The sequence below is a fragment of the Theropithecus gelada genome, chromosome 4 (assembly GCF_003255815.1).
Source record: "Theropithecus gelada isolate Dixy chromosome 4, Tgel_1.0, whole genome shotgun sequence".
Taxonomy (NCBI): domain Eukaryota; kingdom Metazoa; phylum Chordata; class Mammalia; order Primates; family Cercopithecidae; genus Theropithecus; species Theropithecus gelada.
Genome location: NC_037671.1, coordinates 36,323,883 through 36,340,388, shown reverse-complemented (window position 1 = coordinate 36,340,388; position 16,506 = coordinate 36,323,883). Strand labels below are relative to the sequence as shown.

At 56.6% G+C, this 16,506-nt stretch overlaps 2 protein-coding genes across 11 annotated transcripts in view; both read left to right on the top strand.

The window, feature by feature from the left end:
• LOC112622829 (40S ribosomal protein S10) overlaps positions 1–16,506 on the top strand; it is an 846,014-nt gene that overhangs the window by 399,800 nt on the left and 429,708 nt on the right. The gene's annotated exons all lie outside the window — the stretch shown is intronic.
• The window catches only part of GRM4 (glutamate metabotropic receptor 4), a 136,052-nt gene that overhangs the window by 114,799 nt on the left and 4,747 nt on the right, over positions 1–16,506 (top strand). For all 9 annotated transcript variants that reach the window (XM_025382733.1, XM_025382731.1, XM_025382737.1 and 6 more), the window contains 4 exons: positions 2,470–2,670; positions 2,904–3,040; positions 6,645–7,580; positions 14,781–15,027. In XM_025382733.1, coding sequence (XP_025238518.1) covers positions 2,470–2,670; positions 2,904–3,040; positions 6,645–7,580; positions 14,781–15,027 — 1,521 coding nt within the window. The remainder of the gene's footprint in view (positions 1–2,469; positions 2,671–2,903; positions 3,041–6,644; positions 7,581–14,780; positions 15,028–16,506) is intronic.

The window sequence follows — 16,506 nt, the reverse complement described above, 5'->3', positions numbered from 1 at the left end:
TGTCTGTGCCTTGGCCTGGAAAAAGTGTTGCTGGTTAGCAAAGCTGGCAGACGTGACCCAAGTCAAGTGCAGCCTGGGATGGAGCAGGGGTGGGGTCTGGAAGCTGGGAGTGCCCATCCTGTCAACCCTGGCTGTGTGACCTGGGCTTCCCCACCAGCCTCAGTTTTCTTGTCTTTAAAATGGCTGTGGGGGCAGATGACCCCCGTGGTCCTGGTGTCCCTAGCATTGTGGTTCCATGGTTTCTACTGTCCACTCAGCAATATGTGAGTACCTACCCTGAGCAAGGCTGAAAATGGGATGTGGTTCTGGCTGGCAGGGTTAATGAGTGACCAGGCCAGCTATCCCCCATCCCCACATCCTTGTGTGGCCGGGATTAGATGGTGTGAAGGGATTAGAGGGTGCAGCAGACCTCAGGGAGAGGCAGTGAGATCCCCTGTACCTTGGGTCTGCCTCCAGGGTGTCCAAGGCAGGGGACTGGACACAGTAACCTCTGGGAAATCACTGCCTCCTGTGGACCCAGCTTAACCCTGGTCTATGGGGGCAGGACGCAGGTGCAGCCGCACACCCTGCTGGCCTCTGGGGAATTGCCTCTGTGCAGTGTGGCATGTGCCCTCAAGCTGAGAGGCACGGGCTAGGAGTAGAGCGATAGGAGGAGTAATTTCCTCGCCTGGCCTCGAGGAAGAAGGCCATGCTGTATGCAGGGGCTGTGGTCTTGGGAGGGGAAGCCAGGCTTCCCTAGCTCTGCCCATCCTCCCCCTTCCTCTTCCCAGCCATCCTCCTGCCCCCATGTCCTCACTTCAGATCCCTGGTCCCCTCCCCACGTTCCTGCCCTCCCGCATCCCTGTGTGGCAGAGTGTGGTGCTCAGGCTTGGAGTTGGAGTACCTGGGTTCACATCGGCTCTTCATGGTCCTGGAATGTTGATGAACTTTTCTGTGCTCAGGGCTTCAGTTTCTTTTTGAGATGGAGTCTCAGTCTGTCTCTCAGGCTGGAGTGCAATGGTGCAATCCCAGCTCACTGCAACCTCTGCCTCCCGGGTTCATGTGATCCTCGTGCCTTAGCCTCCTGAGTAGCAGGGATTACAGCTACCTCCCATCAGGCCTCTCCAGATGTTCCCAGATAATTTTGGTATTTTGAGTAGAGATGAGGTTTCACTGTGTTGGCTGGGCTGGTCAGGAACTTCTGACCTCAAGTGATCCACCCGCCTCAGTCTCCCAAAGTGCTGGGATTACAGGCGTGCCATGCCCAGCTAGTTTCTTCATTCTACAATGGAGTTGATTACACCATAGCATTGTTGTGAGAAATCAATGAGTGAATATACATCAAGAGTTCTGTACAATGCCTGACACATAGCAGGTACTGGTGGAAGTTACTTACTTAATGTTACTGTTGTTATTCAATGTGTTATCTAATATCAGGATTACCCAGGGTGCAGGCCAGGAACCACCTCCCCCTCCACAAAGTTGTCCCACCTGCTCCAGCCCAGGGACCTCCATAGTCCTCTTGGAAGCACCTGTTCTGCCCACTTAGCACATAGGGTACCATGGACGAGCCACCTGCTGGCTGCCAAGTGTTTTCAGTACCTTATCTCATGGAAGCCTCACGGCAGCTCTGTGAGGTGGGATCATGATCCCCTTTTTGCTGACATGGACAACCAAGGAGACCGCACAGGGCCCCAGAGCAGAGGTCAGTGGACACGGAGGGGAGGGGAGGAAGATGGGAGGTCAGACCCCAGGTCGCGGTGCCTTGGGGAGCCATTGCAGTTAGCAGTGAGGAGTCTATGGGGATGGGTTTCTCAGTTTGCAGAGTTCACTTATCCTTGCCACTGGGGGACAGGAGGGTTGTCCCTGAGGTAGAAGAGGGATGGATGGGGGTGATGGTGACTTCTGGTATCTAGGGTGACTGGAAACCATTTAGGGCAGTCTTTCAGCCTTTCTGGGCCTCAGTTTCCCTACCCATACCCTGGGGTGAGGGCAACATCCTCTGGCTGGAGCGACTGCCCATGGGTGATTGGCTTTAGGGACACTCCCCTCATTGATGGACACAGCTACTGTCCTGGATGTTTCCCAGACTTCGAGAGGGGCAGCTACTCCCAAGATTATCCCAGGCCAGGATTAGGGGAAGGCATCAAGGGCCACAGCCACAGGGAGACCTCTGGGACGCTGCCTTCCAGGGTGACAGGTGACAAGGGAGTCTGCCCTGGATATTCTGGGACCTTGGGTGGCACAGGCATCAGTGGCACAGTGTCCAGGCCGGTGGACTCTCCCATTACACCCATGGGCCTGTCTCCAGGCGCCTCCACAGGGCCATCTCCTGGGTGATGGAGCACTGGGCTGGGAGTCAGGAGGCCTGGCCGTGCACAGATGGGCTGTGCCACCTCTCCAGGTGCCAGAGGGTGGTCTGGCTCCCATGACACCACTGTAAGGACAGTGGGCCTCACGAGTGTCCCTGTTCCTGGTGTTTCATTGCAGACCGTGAGCGAATTGGGCAGGATTCAGCTTATGAGCAGGAGGGGAAGGTGCAGTTTGTGATTGACGCTGTGTACGCCATGGGCCATGCGCTGCACGCCATGCACCGTGACCTGTGTCCCGGCCGCGTGGGGCTCTGCCCGCGCATGGACCCTGTAGATGGCACCCAGCTGCTTAAGTACATCCGAAACGTCAACTTCTCAGGTGGGGACGTGGTGCGGACCAAGCCTGACCCTGGGTATCCTGGGCCATGCCCGAGAGGAGGGGCCCTTAGGCTCTGTGGGGTGGGAATGGGAGGCCTCTCCTGATGTTTCCAAGAGGTAAAATCTCCCCGGATGTTCCATGAAGGGGTGAGTCAGAGAGGTCTCTGCCCCAGGCTCATCATCCGCCCTGCCTCTGGGTAAAGGCTCTGCAAAGATACCCACCCACCCTTACAGGCATCGCAGGGAACCCTGTGACCTTCAATGAGAATGGAGATGCGCCTGGGCGCTATGACATCTACCAATACCAGCTGCGCAATGACTCTGCTGAGTACAAGGTCATCGGCTCCTGGACTGACCACCTGCACCTTAGAGTAAGTGGGAGGGCAGGGAGTGCGTGGAGAGTCACTCATGCAGTTCCAGCCCCTGGGAGGGGGGCCCAAGGGGAGGCTGCTGCTGATTAGCCCTGACCTCCAGGACTACTGCTGCCAGGCTGGGGCTTCCTTCCCAGCACCCCCTCCCAGACCTCAGCGGTTCTGAGGCCCCCACCCTGAAATGGAAGACAGGGCAGTCGGAGTTCTGCTGCTATTCTGGTCCCTGCCCCCTCCCTTAGCCTGGGGCCTTCTTGCCTGCTACCCACTGAGGAGGGGATGGGGGAACTCTGGATCGAAGAATTCACACCAGAGTCAAATGGCTCAATGGCTTTTTGGGTGGGCGGGTAGGGGGCGATGAGGGGGCATGGGGGAATAAGGTGAGGAGAGGAGGGCTGCATTTGGACAGAAGAGGAAGTCTTAGGGCAAATGACCCAGGTCAAACGGTGGGATTTGTGGCACTGACTGGTGGGTAATGAGCCAGTTGCCTGCTCCCCAGCCTCGTCAAAGCACGATAGAAGGCAGCCATTTTTCTAGGTCCTCTTAGCCACATTTTCCTAGCTCATGGACTGTCCCAGGGATGTGGTGACTTTCCCTTTCGGGCCCTCAGTATCCCAGCAGTGAAACACAGCGCGTTTTTGGAGAGAAAGGACCTTTGGTTTGTTCCCCAACAAAGTGCTTGTGGACTTGGTCTGTACCTTGTAAGGGGAAGGGGTGAGCCATAACCGGGGTGGGCCCACTGTGACCCCATGGATAGACTGGAGAGACTCAGAGACAGGTCTTCATCTGGCCTCCGCCCTCCTTGTCCTGGGATCCTGTGGGTGTTGCATTGAGGCCCCGCTGTCTCCTCTTGTCATAATCTCTTCCATCGAGGAACCCCTCGTGCTCTGCTCTTCAAGGCACTCTTGGCCTGCATCTCATTTAGCCCAACCATCTTCTAAGTCAGAGGAAATCTCTCAGGAAACCCAACCCTGGGGAGGCAGAAGGACTCTCCTAAGGCCACACCGTGTGGCAGGAACAGCCTGTTCTTAAATGAGGCTCCTTGGATTGCTGAGTGGAGAGAGATGGGCACAATGGGGTATGAGGAGCTCTTGGCAAAGTGGGACAACACCAAATCGATGTGCCTGTCTTGTTTTGGTGCAGTGGGCAGAGCACAGGGGCTGGGGACTGGAACTCACTAGCGGCAGCAGCTAGCATTTACGGAGTACCTGCTGTGTCCCAGCTGCTGCTCTAAACACATCCCCTTGCTGTGAGGATGACAGCTCTGTGAGGCAGGCAGTTATCCCTATTTTCCAGATGTCCTAACTGAAGGTGGCAGGCAGGGACTGGGCATGTATGGGTGGCAGTGGGCCCTTCCCCTGAAAGTCCCCTCCCCAGGAATACAAGGCCCCTCCACCGGCCAGACCATCTTCATGGCCCATTCTGATGCAACTCACAATGCCCTCTTAGATCTCCTTACCTGTAAGGTCCGGACAGAGCTGAGGTGGTGGGAGGAGGGAGATGGGGTTGGACTTTAACCATCAACCTTCCCCACTTTCTCCGTGAGTGGCTCAGTTTGGGCTGTGCTGTGAGGGCCACAGAGCAGGCAAGGTAGCTGTAACCACCTACCTGGCCACTGTCCTCCTCCAGGGTCTGAGAGTGTGGCGGCCTCGCGTCACTGGTACCCTGGACCTTTTTGCCTGCTCGGTTATTCTTTCATAGATTCCACAGAGACCTGCTGGGCCTCTACTATGTGTCAGCCTATGCTGAGGGCTGGAGACACAGCAGGGAAATTAACACAATGCCCCTGCCCTCATGGAGCTGACATTCTCGTGAAATATTAAAAAGTGTATCCATTATGACTTCTAAATGGAGGTCACTCCAAGTAACAAAGGGCAAAGTAGCTTCATATCTGCTTTCATTGGATCAGATGAGAAAACAAAGGCTCAGAGAGGAGAAGCCATTTGCTCAAGGACACACAGCCAGATAGCAACAGAACTGTGATCCCAGGACTTGACCTCAGTCACTGCTGTTTCCATTGGAACCACAGAGTTTTCCGGAACACTCATCATCGCCCTGTGTCCTCTGGGGAAGGGTCTTTCCCCTGCAGTTGTGCAGCTGCAGTGCACAGGGACCGTCCCACCTCGACATTCCTGCAGGACAGGTTGCACTTGTCCTTGCTCTGTGCCCTTTGGCTTCTGAGGTAATCCACATCCTGTTATGCCCAGAACCACAGGACAATCTTCTCCCTTGAGATTTTCTTCCTACTTTGCCACGAGGCATCCCTACCCACCCCACCTTATCCTTTTCCTTTATTCTTTTTTTTTTTTTTTTACTTTTTAACATTTTATTTATTTATTTATTTTGAGACAGAATCTTGCTCTGTCGCCAGGCTGGAGTGCAGTGGCGTGATCTCGGCTCACTGAAACCTCCACCTCCCGGGTTCAAGCAATTCTCCTGCCTCAGCCTCCCAAGTAGCTGGGATTACAGGTGCATGCCATCACACCCAGCTAATTTTTGTATTTTCAGAAGAGATGGGGTATCACTGTGTTGGCCAGGTTGGTCTCGATCTTTTGACCTCGTGATCCGCCTGCCTTGCCCTCCCAAAGTGCTGGGATTACAGGCCTGAGCTACTGTGCCTGGCCCCTTTTCCTTTATTCTAAAGCCCTCCCCAAACCCCTCTACCAGCTGGTTACACTTTATCAGGAGGTAGCACCCAGTGCAAATGCACCAGTCTAGTCAGGCTTGCTGTGCTCTGAGAGTGAGCTCTTCCTAAGAGATCCTTTATTTAGAACAGTTGCTTTGGATACAGCTCCCAGGTGTAGTCACGTCCCTTTGCCCAATGCCTGAGGCTCTTTTGGGACTCTCGCTTTCCGGAATATTGTAGCATATTCAGTGGCGTGTGACAACACTCATGTGGCTCTGTTGCTCACAGCCATTGTGTCTTCAGGGACATGTAACTGTGCGTAGCACTAATTTAGAGCAAGATGTAAAGAAATGCTAACCCCTGAGCACACATTAAGCACCCTCTGATTAAACTTTTGTTCGTTGCTCCCTGCTGAATCCAACTCCATGTGCTGTTTGGCAGAGGTGCCTTGGGCTGGGCCATAGGGCAGCACATCTTCCACTCCAGTGTGCACAGGAATCAGCTGGGGGGTCTTGCTGCAACGCAGATTCTGAGTTAGTAGGTATGGGATGGCGCTGCAATTTGCCTTTCCAACAAGCTCCTGGGTGAGGCTGCTGCCGCCGCCCTGGGACCACTGAGTAGCAAGGCCTTAGGGGCTAAGAGTCAGGACTCCTGAGTTCTCTCTGCTCTGCCACTGTTGTTTCCTGTGACTCTAGGTTGTCACTACTGCTTTCTGGGCTCAGTTTCTTCATATGAATCTTGAGAGTTTCAGGTTCAATCAGGATTCCCTGTAGGTCAATTATGTCTGAGTTTATGCCAGAGACCTTACTTAACTCCAGCTGTTAGATTCAGTATGTCCCTGTGGGGTCCGGGCAGCTGAACTTTTAGCCAACTAGCTGGGTGATTTGAGTGTGGGGCTACAAGGTGCCACCACCCAGTAGGATGGTCCCAGGCGCAGGGTGGCGTGTTCTGAGGCCTGCTCTACGGTACTGTCATTGCCAGATAGAGCGGATGCACTGGCCGGGGAGTGGGCAGCAGCTGCCCCGCTCCATCTGCAGCCTGCCCTGCCAGCCAGGTGAGCGGAAGAAGACAGTGAAGGGCATGCCTTGCTGCTGGCACTGCGAGCCTTGCACAGGGTACCAGTACCAGGTGGACCGCTACACCTGTAAGACGTGTCCCTACGACATGCGGCCCACGGAGAACCGCACGGGCTGCCGGCCCATCCCCATCATCAAGCTTGAGTGGGACTCACCCTGGGCAGTGCTGCCCCTCTTCCTGGCTGTGGTGGGCATCGCTGCCACGTTGTTTGTGGTGATCACCTTTGTACGCTACAATGACACGCCCATCGTCAAGGCCTCGGGCCGTGAACTGAGCTACGTGCTGCTGGCGGGCATCTTCCTGTGCTACGCCACCACCTTCCTCATGATTGCCGAGCCCGACCTCGGCACCTGCTCGCTGCGCCGAATCTTCCTGGGACTAGGGATGAGCATCAGCTACGCGGCCCTGCTCACCAAGACCAACCGCATCTACCGCATCTTCGAGCAGGGCAAGCGCTCAGTCAGTGCCCCACGCTTCATCAGCCCCGCCTCGCAGCTGGCCATCACCTTCAGCCTCATCTCGCTGCAGCTGCTGGGCATCTGTGTGTGGTTTGTGGTGGACCCCTCCCACTCGGTGGTGGACTTCCAGGACCAGCGGACGCTGGACCCCCGCTTCGCCAGGGGTGTGCTCAAGTGCGACATCTCAGACCTGTCGCTCATCTGCCTTCTGGGCTACAGCATGCTGCTCATGGTCACATGCACCGTGTATGCCATCAAGACACGCGGCGTGCCCGAGACCTTCAATGAGGCCAAGCCCATTGGCTTCACCATGTACACCACCTGCATCGTCTGGCTGGCTTTCATCCCCATCTTCTTTGGCACCTCGCAGTCGGCCGACAAGGTGAGTGGTGGGGGCCGGGGGTGGACAGTGGGTGGGTGAGGGCAGTGAGCAGGGGACAGCCTCCTGAGGCTGGCTGGCCTCTCCCCTGCTCCAGAAATGCCTTCTTTCACGCCTCATTCTGACTTCTCTCCCAGTTGCAAGTTTTCTCTCTGGGTTCTGGGTTTTCTCTCCTCTTTCTCTGTTCGTGCCCCTCTCCCTCTTCTCTCTCCCTCTTTCTCTCTGTCTCGTATCTCCTTTTTTCTCTTCTTCTGTCTCCTTCAGCCCCACTTCACTCCCTCTTTCCATCCTCCCCCTGTTCTCCTTCTCCCCTCCTCCTCTCTCTCCCTGTCTCTCCATCCCTGCTGCCCCTACCCCATCTCCTTCCCTTCTTTCCTCCCCCTATTCTCTCACCCCTTCCCCTCCTCTCTGTATTAACCTGGGATGCCATCACCCCTTCCCCTCCTCTCTCTATCAGCCTGGGATGCCGTACCCTCCTTCACTCTTCATTCTTTTCTAGACTCCTTTCTCTTACCTCTCTCGCTACTCAACCCTGTCTTCCTTTTGGTTCACTCCTCTCTTCTCCCTCCTCCATCTAGCCCTCACAGGATCCCCATGGGACCCTTCCCCTCTCCCCAGCCCCAAGCTGCCCTGGGAGCCCAAAGACTAGGGGCTGGCAGAGGGCCTTTCCTTCCCTTGGCTGGAGTTGCAGAGTGGCTACCTCTGTCTCCTGTTGGCCTGTTCTGAGGACCTGGGCACACCCCAAGAGACCTGTATGCTTGGCTCCCATCCTAGTCCTGGTGCTGGCTGAGTGACTCGGGGTTTTATCTTGAAGGACTGGGAGTCACTGAAGGCAGGGGCGTCAAGGTGAACCAAGGACCCCAGGTCTTGGTCTGATCTCCATGTATAAGTGTGGGATCTGGGCAAGTCAGTTGGCCTCCCTAGCCTCAGTTTCTTCATCAGTAAATTGGGGCCATGTCCCTTTCCCTGCAGTCCTTCCAGGTATTGTCACAATCACATGACACAATGGGTGCACAAACAGTTAATACAGTGTAAGGAGTGTGGCGCTGAGGAAGCCAGAGGAATGGGGAACGAGATCAGAGAGGTGACAGGCCAGATGGTGGCGATAACATTGGCTTTTACCACGAGTGAGAAGAGAGGCTGCTGCAGGCTTCTGAGCAGGTGAGGGTGCTGTCTGATGTAGGTTGAAAAGGACCCCCTGGCTGCCAGGAGCAGCTGTGAGAAGGTCACTGTCATGCTTTGCAGGTGAGGGTGTCCCCAGCAGATGCAGTGGGGAGTGGGGGAGTCTGGGCCTGTCTGGAGACTGGCTGGCCAGGTTTCCAATGGATGGCATTGAGTGGGAGACCAGGAGAGAGTCAAGGAGAACACCATGCTTTGAGGCCTGAGCAATCAGGAAGGAAGGAGTTTCCCATGCTAAGGAAGAGAAGACAATGAGAGGAGCCTGTGAGGGGGCAGGAGAAGGGGTCCTTTGGACATGCTAAGTTTGGGATGTTCATTAGACATCCAAATGCAGCTGCCAAGTCAGTGGTTGAATATAGGAGTCTGGAGTTCAGGGGCAAGTTCTGGGCTGGAGACATATCTGAGGAGTCGTCAGCTTGAGGCTGGCATCTAAAGCTGTGAGCCCATGGCTGGGCATGGTGGCTCATGCCTGTAATCCCAGTACTTTGGGAGGCTGAGGCGGGTGGATCACCTGAGGTCAGGAGTTCGAGACCAGCCTGACCAACATGGTGAAACCCTGTCTCTAGTAAAAATACAAAAAAGTAGCCAGGCAAGGTGGCTTATGCTTGTAGTCCAGGCTATTCAGGAGGCTGAGGCAGGAGAAATGCTTGAACTTGGGAGACAGAGGTTGCAGTGAGCTGAGATTGCGACACTGCACTCCAGCCTGGGTGACAGAGTGAGACTTCATCTAAGGAAAGGAAAGGAGAGGAGAGGGGAGGGGAGGGGAGGGAAGGGAAAGGAGGGGAGGGGAGGGGAGCTGTGAGCACCAGTCTGAACTCCCAGGGATGCCTAGTTTTCAGTGAGGCAGCAGCCAAAGCTGCCATGGGATGGGGTGCTTGTCATGTGGAGACTCTTTACCTAACGGCTGTTAGGCCCCATGGCAGCTGGTGAGGTCTCATCATCTCCTGCTTACAGATGAGGACAGAGGGGCACAGAGAGGGGGAGTGACTTGCCTTGGTGGCACAGCTGGACTTGACCCCACTTTGTCTAACTTAGGAGCACCCCCCTCATCCTGAGCACACCCTTCCCCCCTGCAGCTCTGGGATACCTCACACCCTGGGACTCCTTGGTAGGTGCCTACCTCTTTTCCAACAGCTCCTCAAGGGTCATCTTCCAATAGGGGTCCTGTGGGGGGCCCTAAGAGGTAGACCTTGGGGCTGGCAGTGAGTGCCCTAAGATCTGAGATCTGACACTGAGCCTGCTTCAGCAGGGGGATCCCACCTTGCATGTCTGAGCCAAGCAGCCGCCATGCAGCCACGGCGCCCAACCCGTGCTGTGAGCTGGGTCTCTGGCCTCCACCAGGCCTGCTGTGGGAGGCCCTCCTGCTGAGTGCACATGCAGGCAGAGGCCCTCACGCCTCTCAGTGCTCATGGGCCTGTGGAGCCAGCAGGGAGGCCATCCCATACCCCAGGAGGCTGGCAGCTTGAGAAATTACCCTCAACAATACCAGGAGGCCCCTTCCCACACCTCCTCAGGGAGTGAAGGTACCTGGCTGGGAGGCCCACACGTGACGGTTAAGCCCCTCCCTCCACCTTGCCATAATTCCCCTGGCTGCCTTCCAGCAGCCCACTCCCCAGTGGGGTCCCTGTCATCCCAGGATATCAGGCCCTCTGGTCTCCAGATGTTGCAGCCCAGCCCCCCAACTCAGCCTTCCTACCCTTTGCAATCTCTCTAGGTGACCTACCAGCCTCTGATTCCTGCCTTTTTAGGAGGCTCCCCCAGCCAGCCGTGATGATGAAGGGAGTCCCTGAGATGATCAGTTCATAGGCCCAGAGAGGGACAGGGACTTGTCCCAGGTCATATGACAGGCTGGCCTCACACTGGGTGCTCTCTCCCTGATGTCCCAGGACATCGGACATATACCTCTCCCACTCTGGGCCTCTGAATGGGAGGGGGCAGAGGAGATGTGCTCTGAAGTTCCTGCAGTTCAGGCTACCAGGCTTCTTAGAGACTCAGGCAACCCGGGGCTGTGTCTGGGCCATGTCATGCCGAGTTGCAAGATGTCCCAGTGCAAGCTGCAGGTCTGGCTGCTAAGTGTGTGTGTTTGCATGTAGATCAAGTGGGGTGTGGCTGTTGTCAGGAGTTGTGGTGTGCCTGCAGAAGTGTGTGTGTATAGACGTGTGTGTGCCTTTTTGTGCATGTACATGCTCAGTGGTGCATGTGTGGTGTGTGCACGGGTGTGTGCCCATGTGCATGCAGATTGAGTGGGGATGGGTTGATGGGTGTGCTGAGGGGTATGTAGCTGCTGGTGTGTGTATGGATGTGTAGGTTGAGTATATGTGCCCAGGAGTGTGCACACAGTGTGCAGATGTGTGAGTGCAAATGTTAGTGAGTGTGTGCAGGTGGATGTGTGTAAGTACATTTGTGTCTATGTATATGTGCCCATGTGTGAAGGTGTATGTGTGTGTGTGTGAGCCCAGCTGAGTCAGATGTAAGTGTGCAGCTGTGAAGTCAGGTGTATGTGTCAATGCAGGTATGTACGTGTATATTGATGTGTGTGTGTGAGCAGGCATGCATGTATGCACACACGCACTTGCACACTCCCCGAGGGTTCAGGTGCTGGCACAGAGTGAAGCTGTCTGTGCCGCTCTGGTGAGCAGGCGGCTGGATTTCCCAGCCTTAGCCCGGATTTCCAGGGCTTAACACCGCAGCCATTTGGCATTACACTGAGCGGGCTTTCTCCACTACGTGGGGTTACTGCTCAGTCATGCTTGGGCGGGATGTGGCTGCAGAGGCAATCAGAGTGTGGGGAAGTTTATTTGTCTGGTTTTTACAGATTCGGAGGATCTTGGTTCCTATCAGGGTCAGCCTGCAGAAGCACAAGGCAGGCAGAGCTCCTTGGTGCCCCCACCGGGGCCCCTCAAACCCTGTACCCCCAGGCCTAGCACGAAAGCAGGAAATTCATCATCCACATCTACAGCTGCTCCTTCCTGCGCCCTTTCCTTACCCCAGGTGTCCTCTGCCCTCCTGCATCCAACTCAGCTCAGACAAGCTCCTTCACTGTGGGGAGCACATGACTAGTGAGGTTGAATGCAGGATTCCTCACGGAGGACAGAGTGCAGCGGGGGCCCATCCACACAGGGGAGCAGGGATGGTGGGAGTTCAGGCACCAGCGGGCTAAGAGGCGGGTGGGTGAGAGAGGAGGGGAGATCATAGCCCAAAGGCCGCCTCTCACTCTGCCTCCCTTTAAGACCTTCTTGGTGCCTGGGTTCAGCCCCTCAGGAGTGCCTGCTGGGGTCTAGACCACTGTTTCTCTGATAAGGGTTAACCTGCTACCACCTCCTGGTGGCCATGTGTGCCTTCACAGAATAGGGCTCCAGAAACAATGTCTGAGCCAGAGGCAGGTTCCCATGGTGGGGCTCAAATTCCACACCCTGGGGCAAGGATCGGAACTGGCGGTGTACAGGGCCCCCGCTTCTGCTGTGTACAGGGCCTACCTCCCAGCTGGGGATGGCTACAGGAGCCCCCAGGGCCCATGCTGGGAGGGAGGGTTCTGATCTGTTTATTTCCCTTGAATTTTGTTTGCAGAAAGGCTCCTAGGCTGAAAAACAAAATAGAACAGAACACCAATGACTGTGCCCATGTGTTCAGAGTTGACTATATCATTTTCAGCGCCCAGCACAAAATGGAAACGCAGAGCGCACTGTTCAGAAATTATCCACAATTCAATATGGTGGCAGCAGGACCTTCAACCGAGAGCTAGGCACAGGCCCCTGGGTGAGTGCACAGGTTGTGCACTCAGCGCTGGCCCTGCCTGTGTTCATGAAGGGGCGTCTGGTGCCCAAAGAGGGGAGGAAACTTGTTAACATCCCACGGTGGGCTGGGGCAGAGTAGAATCTGGAACCCAGGACACTGACCCTCAACATAGAACTGTGTCCCCTGCAAGTGTTCCTCTGCCCAGAGGAGGGCCTCTATCCCTGGTCCCACCAACTCCATGTGGGCCCAATTGCACTCCACCCATCAACAAGGAGCAAAGGGTCTAAGATGGGGGTCTCACCTGGAACACAACCCCTATTCCCAAGAACCCCTAGTGTGAGAGGAGAGCCAGCCCTGCCCTCAGGGAACTCTGATGTAATGAGGGAGAGGGAGACACACCTTGTCCCCAGGGAACTCCCAGTCCCATGGTGAAGACCCAGATGACAAGCCTCTTCTCCATTAGCCCAAGACTCTATGATATTCCCAAGCATCTGTTTTAATGCTCTGGAGCCTGTTCCTGCCCTCTCACTCTGGCCACCAGCCCCATCTCGGGCGGGAGAGGTGTCCAGCATGCCCCCGCTGGCTGGTCATGACCTTTCCCTCCAGGAGAGCTCCGTGCCCACGGGTGAGAGTTAAGTGGTGTCTGAGGATGGAGGCCTGTCTGTGTCTGGAGGGGCACGTGCTCACCGGGGGACAGGCTTTCATTTCCCCTGGGCCTGTGACATTTTCCTGAACCAGTGGCCGCGCTCGGCCTCCTTCCCCTCGGAGCTCTGCCTGACCTGGGCCACACCAGCCTGGAGGCTGCACTTTGAGGAGTGTCAGCGCCTTGGCTTGGGCACATCATGGCTGTCCGGTCATGCCTCCGTGTCCCCCATGTCTCTTCTCCTCAGTTTCACCTCAGTGCCTGCAGTCACTAAAAGCAAGTTCCACATGGCTTCACAGTCTGTGCTTGGGGTACCCTCATGGTTTAGGTGAGGTAGCTGCTTTCATCCCATTACACTGAGGGAAAAACTGAGGCCCACAGAAGGGCAGGATTCTCCTTTTAGGCCCTACAGCTTCTCCAGTCCCTCTCCCAAAGGTGGGAAACCCAGGACAGGGTGGCTGGAAATGAAGGTCATCCCATCCAGTGTCATGAGGCATTTATAGAGGGGTGTGCAAGGGACAGGGAGGAATATAAGAACTGGAAAACCTGGTCCTTACACGGGGGGTACTGCCAGATGAGGCCAGGGCCCCTATGCCTTCAGGAAACAACTCCAGACCTGTGTCCACACTGCCGGTCTGGGTAGAAGAAATGAACGGTGTCATGGGGGCCCATAGAGTTGGGGGTCAGGAGAGGCTTCCTGGAGGAGGTGACACATCAGCCACGTACCAGGGCAGGACCCAGGCCCAGAAAGCAGATTTGGGGAAGAGCATTTCCTGCTTCCTTTGTGCCCAGACCCAGGAGGCCTAGCCTGGGTCTCCTTTGGTCCCACCTTGGCTGAGGTGGTTCAGAGGGGCGGCTGAGGCCTGGAGGACCTGGAGGAAGGGAGAGGCAGGGAGGGGAATCCCAGACAGGGACAGTGGGAATTGCCGAGCCCTGCCTGGAAGGCCCTACTATTGTAAAATGGATTATCCGACATCCAGATTAATGGGCTTTCATTTTGCTAAACATCTGTCACCGTTAGTGCTGGTGAACGAGCATGAAATGAGCTCTGACTGCTGCCACCACCGTATCGCGATGGGTGCTGGGGATCCCATGCTCTGCACTGGGGACCATTGGGGGGCAGTCATTGAATGGGGGTCTGAGGGGCTGTGATGTGGCCACTGGGTGTTGTTCCAAAGCACCAAGGGGTGCTCCTGTCACCCTCAGCCCTGAGAAGGGCCGGCTGTGGTCTCCTGAGAGCCTCTCCTCAGGCACGCCTCCTCCACATAGCAAATAACAGCAGTAACCTGAATTGGCACTTACCATGTGCCAGATGTTTTCCACACTTTTAAAACATTTATTAAGTCACTTAATTCTCACAACAGCTGTAGGAGGTAAGGACTATCATTATCATGCCCATATTATACATGAGGAAACTGAGGCACGAGGACGTGACGTGTCCGGTATCACACAGCTGGAAGTAGTGAGCCAAGATTTGAATGCAGAAACCCTGGTCTGCAGTCCCAGCTCCAAGCCACGACTCCCTTCTGCCTGAAGGCAGCGGGATGCAGGGTGGGGTCCCCAGGTGCGTCTCTGGGTGGGAACTGGCGGAGGTCAGGGCTCACACGGGGTGGAGCCTGCTCTGATGCCGCCCTGCCCTCTGCCAGCTGTACATCCAGACGACGACGCTGACCGTCTCGGTGAGTCTGAGCGCCTCGGTATCCCTGGGAATGCTCTACATGCCCAAGGTCTACATCATCCTCTTCCATCCGGAGCAGAACGTGCCCAAGCGCAAGCGCAGCCTCAAAGCCGTGGTCACGGCGGCCACCATGTCCAACAAGTTCACTCAGAAGGGCAACTTCCGGCCCAACGGCGAGGCCAAGTCTGAGCTCTGCGAGAACCTCGAGGCCCCAGGTGAGTGCCTGGTCCCGTTCCGCCCCCCTCGGGCCCCAGGCCCCACTCCTTTTGCAGCAGGTCGGCTGAGCTCCTGCCCCACCCCGCCGCTCCCTACCCCGATGCCCCATCCTGGGAGGCGGTGGGGGACACTGGGGGAACCCTGAGGCTACAGGTGGGAGCCAGCCTCTCAGGGAGAGCCCTGAGGCACTACATTAGAGCCGGTTCTGTCCTGCCCCTCCTGGTGGCCTGGAGAGAACCTCAAGGTTTCCCCAGCCTGTGCCCTAGCAGCACCCTTCCAGGCATCTGTGCCCCACCCCAAGGCAGGCCACCAGGGGGCGCCTGGGCCCTGAGGGTGAGCGGGACCCCAGGATTTCCCTGTGCTGGGGCACGGGTCTCCACCTGTGCCCTTTCAGCCCCTCTGGGAGAAGGGGTCGTCCCAGGGGACCTGCACACTGGCCCTTTGGTAACCTGGTTGGGTGGGAGTGGCCCTGGGCAGCTGTAACACCCAGCTTGGCTTTGTTCGGCCACCCCCTAGCAGGCACCTGGGCAATAGGGATCCGGGACATGAACTGGCCAGGACCGGTGAGTGAGGGCAGGGTGAGGCAGAGGGACCTACAGAACTGCCTAGCAGCGCTCAGGTAGCCGCCTGTCTGGGGGACTGTCTGAGGAGACCCAGCAGGAGAGGGTCATCCTTTGTGGTGGGGGAGGGCACCAGGCAGGGACCTCGGCGGCTGAGGGGCAGGCCTGCAGTCTGGAGCTGGCCAGGACAGGTCCCTTCAGGGCTGGTTACAGAGCAGTGCCACCATCTTTGCCAACTCCCCTCTTCCTCAGAGATCTGCCTGTGCTCCCCTGTTGTGGAGAGTATACCAGCTTCTGACACCCTCCCCTCTCTGATCAACGCCCCTTATGCCTGTGTGTTCCCTTTCCTTGCCCTGTGACCTCTGGTTCTTTCCAGTCCTCCTCCTCCCCATAGAACACCAGCTTCTCCCCACCTACGACTCTGGGGTTCCCTTCAGGTGTCATGCTGGCCCCCATACAGAGCAGGGAAGGAACAGAGGGGCCCATGGGACTCCTACCTTTGGCCTTCCATGTCTACCTGGATGTCCAGAAACCCCAGATGAAGCCCTGACCAGGCCTTTCTGCCTGACTGGGGACCTCGTCCCCGCTTCAGTTTTCCTCCTTCCCGTGGAGACCTCCCTTCTCAGGTCCCAGGTCCCGTTCCCTCCAGGCCCCCTCTCTGCTGCGTGCAAGAGCAGGTCTGTCAGATGCGCTTTTCCCCAGTGCTCCTGAGAGTTAGTGGGTATTAGCCTCTCCTGGAGGTGACACCCTGACCTCAAAGGGTGACACCGTGGGTGCTGTGACAGGGCAGAGGGCCCCATAAAGGGTGGGGCCCTCACGGAGAGCTCTGATGGCTCAGTACTGGTCCTCTGCCTCTGCTCCAGCCAGTCACCTGGGAACATGGGACAATTACCCACTCCTGCCAGAGAAGGAGGGGTG